Source organism: Sphaeramia orbicularis, chromosome 19 (assembly GCF_902148855.1).
Source record: "Sphaeramia orbicularis chromosome 19, fSphaOr1.1, whole genome shotgun sequence".
Lineage (NCBI taxonomy): Eukaryota > Metazoa > Chordata > Actinopteri > Kurtiformes > Apogonidae > Sphaeramia > Sphaeramia orbicularis.
This window is the reverse complement of record NC_043975.1, coordinates 33,890,087-33,903,599: the sequence shown is the minus strand read 5'-3', so window position 1 is coordinate 33,903,599 and position 13,513 is coordinate 33,890,087. Positions and strand designations below refer to the sequence as shown.

The 13,513-nt window shown below is 36.5% G+C and overlaps 3 protein-coding genes across 3 annotated transcripts; 1 reads left to right on the top strand and 2 right to left on the bottom strand.

The window, feature by feature from the left end:
- Positions 1-887: 887 nt before the first annotated feature.
- Positions 888-7,210, top strand: LOC115410463 (putative protein MSS51 homolog, mitochondrial). The gene is made up of 6 exons (XM_030122119.1): positions 888-969; positions 3,526-3,675; positions 3,759-3,883; positions 4,011-4,574; positions 5,300-5,393; positions 6,799-7,210. Exons 1-6 carry the CDS (start codon positions 953-955, stop codon positions 7,001-7,003), a joined length of 1,155 nt encoding a protein of 384 aa, XP_029977979.1. The 5' UTR covers positions 888-952; the 3' UTR covers positions 7,004-7,210.
- A 2,042-nt stretch (positions 7,211-9,252) lies between these two features.
- On the bottom strand, positions 9,253-10,095 carry LOC115439421 (myeloid-associated differentiation marker-like protein 2). The gene has a single exon (XM_030163260.1). It carries the CDS (start codon positions 10,093-10,095, stop codon positions 9,253-9,255), a length of 843 nt encoding a protein of 280 aa, XP_030019120.1.
- Positions 10,096-11,794: 1,699 nt separating this feature from the next.
- Positions 11,795-12,697, bottom strand: LOC115439657 (myeloid-associated differentiation marker-like protein 2). Its single transcript, XM_030163525.1, has one exon. It carries the CDS (start codon positions 12,695-12,697, stop codon positions 11,795-11,797), a length of 903 nt encoding a protein of 300 aa, XP_030019385.1.
- Between the last annotated feature and the right edge of the window lie 816 nt (positions 12,698-13,513).

Sequence of the window (13,513 nt, the reverse complement as noted above, 5' to 3'; positions counted from 1 at the left end):
ATTCATGCCATTACTGTATCTTTGCTGTTCTTGATAAACCTGATCTGCACTAACATGTTTGAGTGTAAATCAATTTTCAGTTACTAGACTTTAATTAACGGGTTACTTAAACAAAAAGGTTTTTTTTTATATATATATTATCTCCATGAAGTGAGTAATAACTAGTATTAGACTATGATAAAATGTGAGAAAACATCAGATCTGCTGCATTAAAAATATTATTTCATAGTTTTCACACAGTATATCACTTTCTGATATTGCATTTTAATACACTTTTCTTTGCTTCAAAAATGACACGTAACACCTGGTGTGCCGCTAAGTGGACATTATTGTAACTCCATGAAAAATAGATTCATTAAAAAAAATTCTATTGCATTGTTTTTTTTTTTCAAGCCTAAAGAGGAAAAAATCTTGACTATGGTCCTCCTAATTCATGCATGAAAGGGTTAATCAACATGATGTTTCTCCTTTAATTTACGCTTTTGTCATCTTTTATCTCTTTCCTTTCCTTTCCTTTCATTTATCATTTTCCCATCTTTTATATTTCTCTGTTTTCATTTCCTTTTCTCCGATTTTTCCTCATTTATTCATCATTTTCCTTTCCTTTTTCCTTTCATTTATCATTTTCCTTTCCTTTCCTTTCCTTTCCTTTCCTTTCCTTTCCTTTCCTTTCCTTTCCTTTCCTTTTTTATCTTTAAACTGATGCGTTCATTGTTGTGAGGAAATCTCTTCTTGGCACATAAATGGATGTAGCTGTTGATCTTATCTTTGTCCGTCCTGTAAAATCAGGAATACTGTGGACTTGTTGGACGTTTCTAGAAGGAACAGCACATGTGCTATATCTGGCAGGAACAGCCCCCCATCAGGGTACTCAGATAACACCAACCCAAAGCAGCAGCAGAAACAGATGAAGCCACAGTGAACGTCTGTGGGACACTTCCAAAGGGGAAAAATGGCAGAAGCAGAGAGGTAAGTCTACCAAACTAACTTCATTTGGATGAACATTATCACATGCACATGGCTGTAGAACACTCAGAGCTCATAGTGTCCTTGAAGGCACGCAGCAGGAATAGAAACTTCTGGTGGTCAGCTGACATGACTCAGTATGTCAGACAACAGTAATAAATCCAGCAGGCATGTTCCAGGGTTTGTCTCATGGGTTCCATTCATTTTGTCTTTGAGTTGTCTTAGCTTGGCTCCAGACTCAAGGTTCTTTCTTGTCACTCTTCAAGTAGAAACTATGTCTGTCTAAGAATAGAAAACAGTAGGTTCTGTGACGTAGCTACACATTAGGCTACACTAGATAAACTCTAATAAACAGGTGTCAAACACGCGGCCCGGGGGCCAACTCCAGCCCACCAAAGGGTCCAATCCGGTCCTCTGGATGAATTTGTGAAATGCAAAAATTACACTTTAGATATTAACAATCAATGATTTCAAAATCATTTTAATTCAGGTTCCACATACAGACACATACCGTGCGTTTACATGATAACTGTTATTCCTGGTTTAATCTGAATAAACGTTAGATCCTATTTAAGATGACCATGTAAACAACTTATTCCAGTTGAAAAAGAATAGTTTGGAATAAATTTAAATCCGAATAAAGTCACTGGTTTAATTCCCTTTTAATTCCGAACTAAATTATTCCTCGGACATGTAAACCCTTTTTTCCGTTTGGACTTTTTTCCTGACATTCTGCACATGCTCGTTGTCTTGTCCTGTCGTGATGACACACACATTCTGCGCTGGCAGAAGAATATGCAATGCAGTCTAGTCTTACCAAACCGTTCCAGTGGGCTATTCTGATGGGATCTACCAGCCTCTAAAACCCAGAAGGAAGAGTTCATCACCTGTTTTTTTTATTAACTCATTTGTCATGCACTAATGAGTTCCATAAGTGGGCAAATCAGTTTGCACTGCAGTGCACCGATTGCCTGGTTCTCACAGCCCTTCTGTTAGCTTATCTTAGCCTAGCTTAGCATAATGGCTTCATTCCTATGGTCAGACGTAGCCAGGCTTTTATAGGTGATTTGTAGTATTTTATGAGTGATTTTGTGAAATTCAGTTCTCCCTAATCATTACTTTAGTCCGGTGGGGTCAATATGATCACAAATTGAGGCTCAAATCATGGCGATGTGACTTACTGCAGGAATAAAATCTTGGGAAATAAAAACTAATGCAAAGCTAAAACGGTAAAGCAAAGCTAATTTAGCGCATGCATCCCTTCCAACAAAAAGATTTTCCAACTTTCGTCAACACAACAGTCCCAAGATTGTATGAGTGCAGTAAGTCGCGGATATAAAGAAATAATTAGGGAGAATCGGATTTCACAAAATCGCTTGCAAAGGACGACAAATCACCTTTAAAAAACTGGCTACATGTGACCATGGAAATGCAGTGACTATGCTAAGCTAAGCTAACAGAAGGGCTGCCAGAACAAGGCAACGTGAGCACTGCAGCGCAAACCCTTTAGCTCACTTATCTACCTCATTAATACCTCATGTAAACCTTTATTCGGGTTTAACATTTCCATGTAAACAGAAGAGAAAATACTTTAGTTCCGAATTAATTTCTTCTGGAAAAATAAATCGGATTTAAAAAACATCATGTAACTGTACCCATACAGTCCAATTAGATTTCAAGTGGATCAGAGCAGTAAAATATTATCTAAATAACCTATAAATAATGACAACCCCAAATTTTCTCTTTGTGTTTTTGGTGTAAAAAAGTAAAATTACATGAAAATGTTCACATTACCAAACTATACTTTTACAAAAACTGTGAATAACCTGAACAAATGTAAACAAACGGAAATGTCTTAAGAAGATTCGGCCCGTTACTAAATGTTTTGTGTGATTGTAATGCAAGTTGTAATACACTTGTGTAAATGATAAACTGACAAATCGAGGCATAATATTGTTAAAATTGCACTTGTTTTTCTTAAGACAATTCAAGTTGTTCATGTTATTCAGATTTTTAAGGAAACTCTGTAGATCTAAACCTGATCATATTATAATATTACTTTTTTCACCTTTATTATTTTACTGGTCCGGCCCACTTGAGATCAAATTGGGTTGAATGTGGCCCCTGAACTAAAATGAGTTTGACACCCCAGCTCTAATACCTATCAAGTTTTCTAAGGCAAATGGAGCGTTATTTTATTATTATATTATTCTTTTAATTATACCAAATCTTTTAATTAATTGTAAATTTGTGATGAAATTATCATAGAACTTGTCCATTAGTAATCTTCAATTTTCTTAAATCATACACAGTAAAAGCAGATACTGTATTTATTCACATGTAATGTATGAATTTATTTTTGGCTTGTTTTGTGTCTTGGTTTGATCACCCTTTGAAAAGACACTTTTAATCTGAAGATTTCAACTGAAGATTCCTTTCCTTTCCTTTCCTTTCCTTTCCTTTCCTTTCCTTTCCTTTCCTTTCCTTTCCTTTCCTTTCCTTTCCTTTCCTTTCCTTTCCTTTCCTTTCCTTTCCTTTCCTTTCCTTTCCTTTCCTCAGACCTCTTCCACAGACCACGGCTAAACCCATGGCCTTCCAGTCTCAAAAAGACATGTTTGAGAAGATGGAAGAATCATTCAAAATCTGTGCAAATTGTGAAAAACGGCCAAAGCAACTTTCAAATCCACAGAACTTGAAGCGTTGTGGCAAGTAAGCAGAATTATATAACATCCAAAAAGTGTGATATTCCACACAACAGACTTATTCTGTCTGTCTGTCTTATGTTTGCACAGATGTCTAAATGTTTACTACTGCTCTAAAGAGTGTCAGAAAGGAGACTGGGCCAAACATAAGAAGTTGTGTTCACAGCTCCGTCTGGCTGCCATTGACAGGGTAGTGGAATGGCTTCTGTTCAAAGGTAAAGCGTCACATAAACACTTGTCATGTATCAGTATATGAAATTAACAACACTGATACTTTAACATGGAACAAACAAGACTCCTGGATCGTCACTTTTTTCTTTTGTTTTGTTCTCTTATCATCAGGAGACCTTCCATTCCCGACAGAAAACTGGTCAAAGCCTCAGTCAGACGTAAAGGGCTGGGATGATTGGCTGGCCATGCAGGGAGATCTCAGTGCTCGCCTTGATCCCATTCTGACTGGAGCGAACATGACAGAACTGTGGACCAGTGCCGGCAGACCCCGGCCTGATGATGAGGACCTGAGGCAGTCTCTGTGGAGAGTTTCCAGTGAGTTCTTCTCCAGACCGCTGACAATCGCCTGGGGGATGAGGCTGTTCGGCCTGAACCCTCATTCAAAGCCTCTCACTATTCACCTGATTGGAGCAGCAAACGCAGAGACACTGGCAGCCAGACTGACAGACTATGATGAGCTGAACAAGATGTTCCCTGGACACCAGGGCATAGAGGTGGTCATGGTGGGACCAGAGGTAGTGGAAGGGCCCATTGTGAGGCCTCCACTCAGGGCTTTTGGCCCAAAGCAGAAGGTCTACGTCAGCGCCTATAAAGGTCTGTACCATGAGTTCTGGGAGGAGCTGGTGGAGAAAGAGGAAGCAGCCAAGCCAGACCTGGTGGTTGGATTTAATCCTGGTGAGGACACTTTCTCTGTTACTGACGACCAAAGTCTTTCATGTGACTTTTTTGTCTTATGTTCCAGTTAGGTATTATGTTATTTATATCAGTGGGTCTCAACTGGTCTGGCTTCAGGACCCACCATCACCCTTCAATGACAAGGCACGACCCAAACTGATAACAGTTAAACTTCTCAAATTGATTAAATAAAAAGATGGTGGGTTTTGAACCTGAGATAATACAGAATATCACTGAATGAAAACACAGAAGACAAGTTTAATGATAAACCAAACTGACCAGCAGGTGGTGAAGCTAAATATGGAAATATTCCCTTTAGCACTAAATTAAGTACATTTGAACCAAAACCAAAAAAGTGCACCAACTTAAAAAATGAAGAGTGCATCAGTCACTTATTCAAGAATTAAACACACTGAGGTTTTTGTCCTCAATGTAGGTAAAACCATATCTGATGGAGCTGTTGTCTTACCTGAGTTTCACTGTTTTAAAATGCCTGGTGTTAATTAGCATTACAGCGCATTACCTACCCCTACTGTCAGGGAGTGTGAATGGACAGAGCTCAGCTCCATAAAATATAAAGCACAGGATTGGTTTCTTGACATTATTTTTTGCCTGCAACCCACTGAAAATGGGTTTACAACCGCTGACCCACCAGTTTAGAATCACTAATATATATATCACCAAAGGAGATTCTTGTTCACTACAAATTTTTTGATTCACTGCAGGATTTGATGCCAGTCAAGGCCTCGACCAGGGTTGGCTTCCAACACTTCTCCTCCTCAGAGACTATGAGATTCCTTCACTTTTTACTGCACTCAAGTAAGTAATACAAACACACAGTTAAAGTCCTTCTATAATATTACATAATAGCATATTTTGAGGGGACAAATATCTTGCAAAGTTTAACATACCTCATGCTCATTGTCAAATTACAATGTTTTGTTTGAAGAGTGACACTAAAATAAAAGTATATTAAATCTATTTAACTGTATCATACATTTAACAAGTGACTGAAAGCAAGTAAATATACCAAAATTAACAATTTTGTCATTGCGTTTTATAAAAACAATAAGATTACAAGATGTAGGTCTGAAAAATACAATTCAAGTAGTAGTAATAATAATAATAATAATAATAATAATAATAATAATAATAATAATAATAATAATGATAGTAATAACTCAAAAGTTAATATTTCATACTCATATTTCTTAAAATTACTTCAGAAGTTCAGTTCCATATTATTGATTGATTACTTTTAGTTTAATGTTTGTTATCTATTTATTTCAGTAATTTTGATTTTGGCTTATATCAACTATTTTGACCCAGTACCAATAAAGTAAATGATAGTTAATCTCTAACATGTATAATATGTTTGTCATATACTATATTCTATCAGGCAATAGTATGTAGTATATGACAAAAGATGACACAAACAGTGTCCCCTGTTATTTAGGACACAGATCAGAAACAACCTAAATGAGCTGAACTGTGACTCTTGCGTGGGCCTTATTTTTCAAGGTGAAGGATATTAGTTATTTTAATTATTTTAATACAGATATAGAATTTGAGGTTCGTGGTAAAATTACAACAAGATCAGGTTGAATATGGATATTTAGAAACAATTTTGACATCAGAATTAGAATACTTTATTAATCCCAGGGGGACATTATTATGTGTTACATTCACTCCATTCAAGTACAATTAAAAGTGGCAAGAAAGAAATGATCAATACACACACACACACGCATGCACACATACACACACACACACACACGTACGCACGCGCCCACATACACACACAAGCACACACACAGCTCTGAATTTATATATATATGTAAATGTATATATACTGTATATCAAATATACACATTAAAAACACAATAGAACAGCAATTTGTACAATATGTACAAGACATTATATTATCAATATGATCATTACAGAAATATACATAAATAGTTGTATAAAAATATTGATGTGTTTTTAAAATTACATGGTTAAGGTGGAATTATTTGAGCGAGTCTGTTGGCATTGGCAACAACATAGAGGATAGTACTGGCCTCCACAGACTCATAGAAGAACAAACACATATGTGGTCTAATGTCTCTGTATCCAGAGCCAGTGTGTTGTATCACATACAAAGGACATATGTGGTTGAACGTCAGCATTAAACAGAGAATGCTCTTTATCTTTTCTTCTCATGCCTCTCGTTCTCCGTCCACAGTGAGACAGAGATGACCTACTCACTGCAGATCCTGCTGGAGTTGGAGATGGACATGAGGGGAAGTGGAGCCAACCCGTTCACGTCTCTGAAACCAGAAATGGTGGGATCATCACCCAACAAGCCTCCTGTTTATTGTAACTCCCACTACTTCTGTTTTCAGGGTCTGTTGGAGACAGTGGAGTTTGAGGACCCAGATGAGGCCTGAATGGGCTGCACATTATTACACTGAACACACACACTATGGGCATTCATCACTAATTGTTCTGACCTGTGAAGAATCTTCTCCTAAAATGTAATAATCTGTAATTCGATTAACCCATAAAGACCTAGTGCTACTTTTGTGGCAGTTCTTAAATAAATTTTTCTCTGTATTTATCCTTTCTTTAGTGATTTATCACCATTTGTTATAATATTATCCTCTGTATTTTATGTTTTTTTCAGTATAAATCAAGTATTTTCCTATATTTCATTTACTGATCATGTAGATGTTCATGAAAGCTCAGATTAAAGTTAAAGGTTATTATATAAACTGAAGAAAAAGTGACTTTTTCATCGATATCAATATAACTGAACATAAACCAAGTGTCTCCATCCACTGTCACTGATCCAACTCCATGGGTTTTACTTGTGAATCAATGCTGTAGAAGATGACAGTGTTTCAACATTCACTACGGAGCCTCTGAATGTCCAAATGGGTCATATCTGATGACTATGAAAAGATGACAAACTGTATTTTACACCAATTAATTACATGTATCGATAGGATTAGTGGTTTAACAGGTTTTAAACAGTTTAGATCAGTAGATGGTTTTGGTAGATGGTGGCTGTTTGGGTCTTTATGGGTTAATATATACGGATTTGTATTCCACAGGTTGTACTGTCTTAGTTTGACATTTGTGAGTATTTGCTATAATATTTGCATTTGCTATCTCAGTTTATGGTATTTAACTGTTTGAGATGAAGATTTGAATTTACGGCCTCTAAGCTAGGAGTCAATAAAACTTTGTATAAAGATGTAAATGTCTACTGGTATTTTAAGTGTTTATCATTTTCTACGCTGATCCAGTACAATACAGTATAGAGCTGACTACAATGACCACTCTATTCTGATTTTGTTTTTCTATTTTTCTATACATCACATGCTTCTTTTCATTTCTATAAATTTGACAAAGTAGTAAATAATAAGGGAAAGACTGCACCTTCTTTTATATCAAACTGTAATTAAAAGCCAATGAACATGGGTTTATTATAAAGGTAGCTGCTGTGTTGAGCACCAGCTTTATCCATGTTCTCCTGAGACCCAGCAATGCATTTTTGTCCTCTGTAGGGGACAAGAGTTTCACAGCTTTACTTAGAAAAAACAAAAAACAAAGCAAACAAACAAACAAACAAACAAAAAAAACGCTGTCCACTGCAAAGGACATTTCATAAAAATTTTAATAATGCATCTGAAAAAACTGTTGCATCATGCTGATTCCCATAAAAGCAATTATTTAACCCTTTCATGCATGAATTATGAAAGCCTTAATCAAGACTTTTTTTCCTGAGTGTTTTTATTCGTCTTTAGGCATGAAAAAAACAATGCGTTAGAATTATTTTTATGAACCTATTTTTCAGTAAGTTACAAAAATGTTCACTCAGCTGCACAGCATAAGTTTAATTTTTTGAAGCTAAGAAATATATATTTGAAACCCATCATCATAAAGTGATATACTGTGTTAAAACTATGAGAGAAAAACATTTTTAATGCAGCTAATCTGATGTTTTCTCACATTTTATCATATTCTAATACTAATTATGGAGATAATACGCCAAAAAAAAAAAAACTTTTTGTTTGAGAAAATTAGCAGTTGATTTACACTCAAACATGTTAATACAGATCAGGTTTATCAAGAACAGCAAAGTTACATTAATGGTCTGAATGTCAGTGTAGATGATGCATGAGCGTCCACTGTGTTGGTTGATATCCTCCTGAGATCCAGTCAAGTGAAAATCTCTAGCTTTTTTACATTAAATAGTCATCTTGATTGGAAACTGCATAATGCAACAGTTTTTTCAGATATATTTTTAAAATTATTTTCATTTATTTATTTTTTAATGGAATGTCCTTTGCAATGAACAGCATTTTTTTTTAATTAAAACTGTCAAACTTTAGTCCACTATAGAGGACAAAAATGCATTGGTGGGTCTCAGGAGAACATGGAATTAAAACAAATAAACCCATGAATATACAAGTAGAACAGCTGAAGAATAGCTGTCCACTGGAGTGACCACTATGCACGAAAGGGTTAATGTAAAAAGCCAAAACTTGTACTTTCCTGGGTCTGAGGAGGATCTGTTTTATTAAAGTAAATGCAACATCTATACACATATACTTGTATCAGTCACACATGAAAATAACACCATTTCATTCCAGTGTCGTCTCTTTATTCGTCTATAATCAGACATACATCTCTAACGAGCTCTGATAGATGCGCATAGATCTACGATGTAAAAGAGAACATTGACAGAGGCTCCAATAGTGACACAATTCAGATCTTTAAAAGAACACTTGTCACAAATGTAAGGATTGTAGTTGGAACGCTTGTAACCGAAGACAGCCCAAAGGCAGATGGCCACCAGGTACAGGATCACAGCCACAACGTTAAACACCAACTCCATTATCTTCAGCTTGAATGCGACTAAACACTGCAGTAGTTTGAGCAGATTCAGAACTATGATGAGCACAGTGGCCACGAGGCAGACAGCGAAGACAGCGACACTGCATAACATCCCAATGGGGCGATAGGCCCACTCCACGGTGATGAAGTGGTCAGCGGCGGCTGTGATGATAATACATGCAATGAAGGCCTCTGTGATGCGGAGATTCCCTCGTCGGCTGGATAAGTAGCCACTGGGTAACTTCATGGCTTGCATTACAGTATCAATCAGGAAGATCACGGTGGCAACCAAGGAGATGATGACACACAAAATGTTGACAATGCAGGACAGGCAGAAGAACACGACTCCGAAGATGATGGTGGCGGAGAAGATCATTGTAAAACACAGTACAGTCAGACCACAGGTCAGGTCAGACCAGTTGGGCAGAAGGGCCACGAAGAGGATGTGCCAGCCGTTGTGCTCCACTATGATCAGCACCACAGGCACAATGATGCAGAAAACCCAGACGAACTCACACCAGATGCCCCATGGACTCACCATCTTTCCTCTGAAAATGACGATGATGAGAGCTAATGCACAGAAAATTATTTCCAGGAGGCGCAAAATGCCCTGACAGCCCTTGAAGGGGCCACACATGATGCTCAAATGAGTAAATCCCAGATGTTAACGCCAAAAAAAAAAAAAAGGATGCAAAAGCATTTACAGTAGGTTTTTAGATGAGCTGTACCCCCTTCTACTTTCTCATACAAGTGCTTCAGTGCTTTCTGCAGCTGCTGGACTGTCCCTGCATTAAGGTTCAGTCAGTGGTTTTATAACAGGAAGGCATCATTTACACACAGCCTTTTATTCAAATTTCCTGCTCTTGTTTGCTTTTCATATTTTTTAATCTCAATGAGTGTCTGCTAATGCTAGTACAAGAATACTGTTACACTTCCATTTTCCTGTTGGCATGATTATTTATTTTGTGGGTAAATATGTCAAAAGATGTATTCTCTACTGGTGAAGATGAATGCATATCTTCTCTCTGTGTTATTTCTTTGACCTTTAACTGCCTGAATTACACTGAATTGAAAGATCCTTAATTAACTGAATGAAAGCAAAATGTTTTTACCTTAGAAATATGACTGCAATTGAAAATTAAAAAGGGTACTTAAAAATATTGAATGAAAAATGAGGTGCCCATTATTACAGTGACTATTTTAAGAACATATTCAGAATTTTCCTGCTGTTTTAACCATTTTCATCTGGCCAAAGAAAAAATAGGCATTTAATCAACCTTTTTGGTATTGTTTGCTTATTTATTAGATCACATAGAGACATGTGTTTACTTGTGTGTTAGAAAACCACAGTTTTATACAAAAATGCCTTGCAATTAATATTGCATAAATAGTCACACAACTTATATATATATATTTATATTTATATATGTATATATAAAATTAAATACAGACAGTGGAAAATTAATTGTAATGCTGAATTGCTCCATGGATGTATACAAAATATTAAATAACAAGTGGTGCCAGGCACAACAAACCCAACTCCTTGCATGTATTGTAGCTTACTTTGGCATCAATCCAGCTGATCTGACAGCAGCCATTTTAGCCATTTTTGTCATTTTATATGAGATTTTTTTTTTTATGTTAGCAGAACCAATGGGGTCTTTTTGTCTTTTGGTTTGCATTGGTATTTATTGATTATTTATTATTGATTATTTAAATGCATTTATGCATAGTTGCTTTCAATGATCTTGTATTTGTGCACTGATTTATTTATGTTTGTCACATTACACTTTGGATGTGGGCTGATGTCTGTGGTAAGCTGGGAGTGAATTGCCCGTATGGAATAAATAAAGTTTTCTGTATCTGAATCTGAAATGTCATAGACATAGACAGCATAGACAAATTTCAGCCATTATAAGTAAATGGGGGGAAAAAAGATTTAAAAAATACATTAAAATTTTTTAACTTTCACCTATTTTTTCCAAAATGTAATCACATCTATTCTGGGTAACGGGCAAGCTATAAACCCAATTTTTTATGAATTCAACCAATAGTTTTGCTGCTAGAGTGTTTAACAAATAAACAAATAAACAAACTGAACCAAAAACAATACCCCTTGCCTCCCCTTCAGGGGTTGGGGTAAAAATGATCTTGTTCATGCCATTGATAATTATTTTCAACCACTCCAACCAGAAATAATTCAGTTCAGTCTCAAGCCAACACTGATACTGAACCAGAAAAATTTTTGTATTGACATAAAAGTACATGTTGCATGATGATAATTCTTCCACTTTTTGTTTCGTCATCACATTTGTAAAGAAATCTCAACAATATGTTTAAGTACGTTTAAAACCACAAATCCCAAGCAGAGTAAAAATGAGATCCAGTGAGAAAAGAATAAGGTTGACATAGGTCATAAATGTGACTATGAACTGTATGGCCCAGATACAGAAACTGGGTGGACAGTGGCTGGGACGAGGATTGTCTTTAAAGGTGAAAATGGGCCAGACAATAGCAGCAAATATATACAACACAACAGAGATCACCAGGAATATAAACACAAATCTGTCCAAATTAAAGGGCAAACAATTCTTCAGTTTCTTCAAAATGTTGACGGCTATGATTACTGGGAGGATGGGAAAAGGAATGACATATGCAATGATGCATAAGATCAGAGCTGGTTTGTCTCTGTATCCAGTCAGTGATATAAAAATGACACAGCTCACAAAGGCCTCCATTACTTTGAAGAATCCAGGCAGAGCAGCCAGGTAGCTCCCCTTCTTCTTGTCCAGGATTTTGTCCTTCACCACTTCAAGTGTGTAGACAAAGCCACACAAGAAAGCAAATACACTCACTATGATGCCATATAGACATTTCAGTTTCGTGCAAGTGTAGAAGTTAGCGTAGGTGATGGCGATAGAGATGGTCATGAGGGTAGAGGACATGGCCATCCCAGTGGTGAAGTCAGACCAGTCCATGCAAAACAAATTGAGGACGACATCGAGTTTGAACATCTCAATGACGGTGATGATGAGGGTCATGATGGGGCAGAAGGCCCAGGTAAACATGGCATAGTTCCAGTAGGTATGGCTGCTCCCTCCTCTGAATATTGCCAGAACAAAGGTAAGGAGTGATAGAATGATCTGTGCCATGTGCAGCCCACCTCGTCCAGACAGCAGCGTAGACGGAGTGAACACCGCCTTGGACAAGGTGTTCTTAACCTCATCAATTATCCCCATGTCTGCTCTTCTCAAATAATCTCTCCTGTCGCAATATCTTAATACGTTTGTTCTCCCACGCAGCTGCAAGGCAAGTGGATGTCGATCAAAATTCTGCTTTTCCTTGCTTTGCCGACTTGTTTCACTTCCCTTGTATTCCCTGTTTAGTCTTTTATTGTCTTTCAGCTTTGCATAGCACTCATGAAATGAAGTGTGTGTAGTGATAAATTTCAACTGCAGCTGATATGCAAAGACATTTTTACAGTGTGACATTGCAAAGTCATGCTTAAAGATGAGGAACAGTGAAGCCACTACAAGTAGTTTTACAAATATTAGTCTGTGTTTATATCATTTTAAAATAAAACTGATATACATGTTAAATCCTCCCAGAATAAAAGTAATGAAATCAGGTTTGAGTCACAAAAAAAAAAAAAAGTCAATAATACTGGTTGGCTGTAGTTTCCAAGATACAGTCTTGAGTCAAAATGTGAAATTCTGAGCATTAATGAGAGAATGGGTTTTACTCAAAAGGAGTGTTTGTCAGATCTACTTCAAAACACTGTCTGCACATTACAATTCACTTTTCAGGTTCTTTCTCGTGGAAGATTTACAAATCTGTTGTAAATGTACATCATAGACCATTATAGGTGTACACACTTTACTGTATACGTTGAAAACATCAGCTAACCAGCACTTTGGTCATTTGTTTTCCACTGCACGTATGTAAAGTATGTAAGATTTAGCGTATTTAATCTTTGAGATGGATAATTTCTAAAAAAATAAAATAAAATTGAAGACTAATGAAATTTTTATCAAAACGTATCATGTCTAGACATA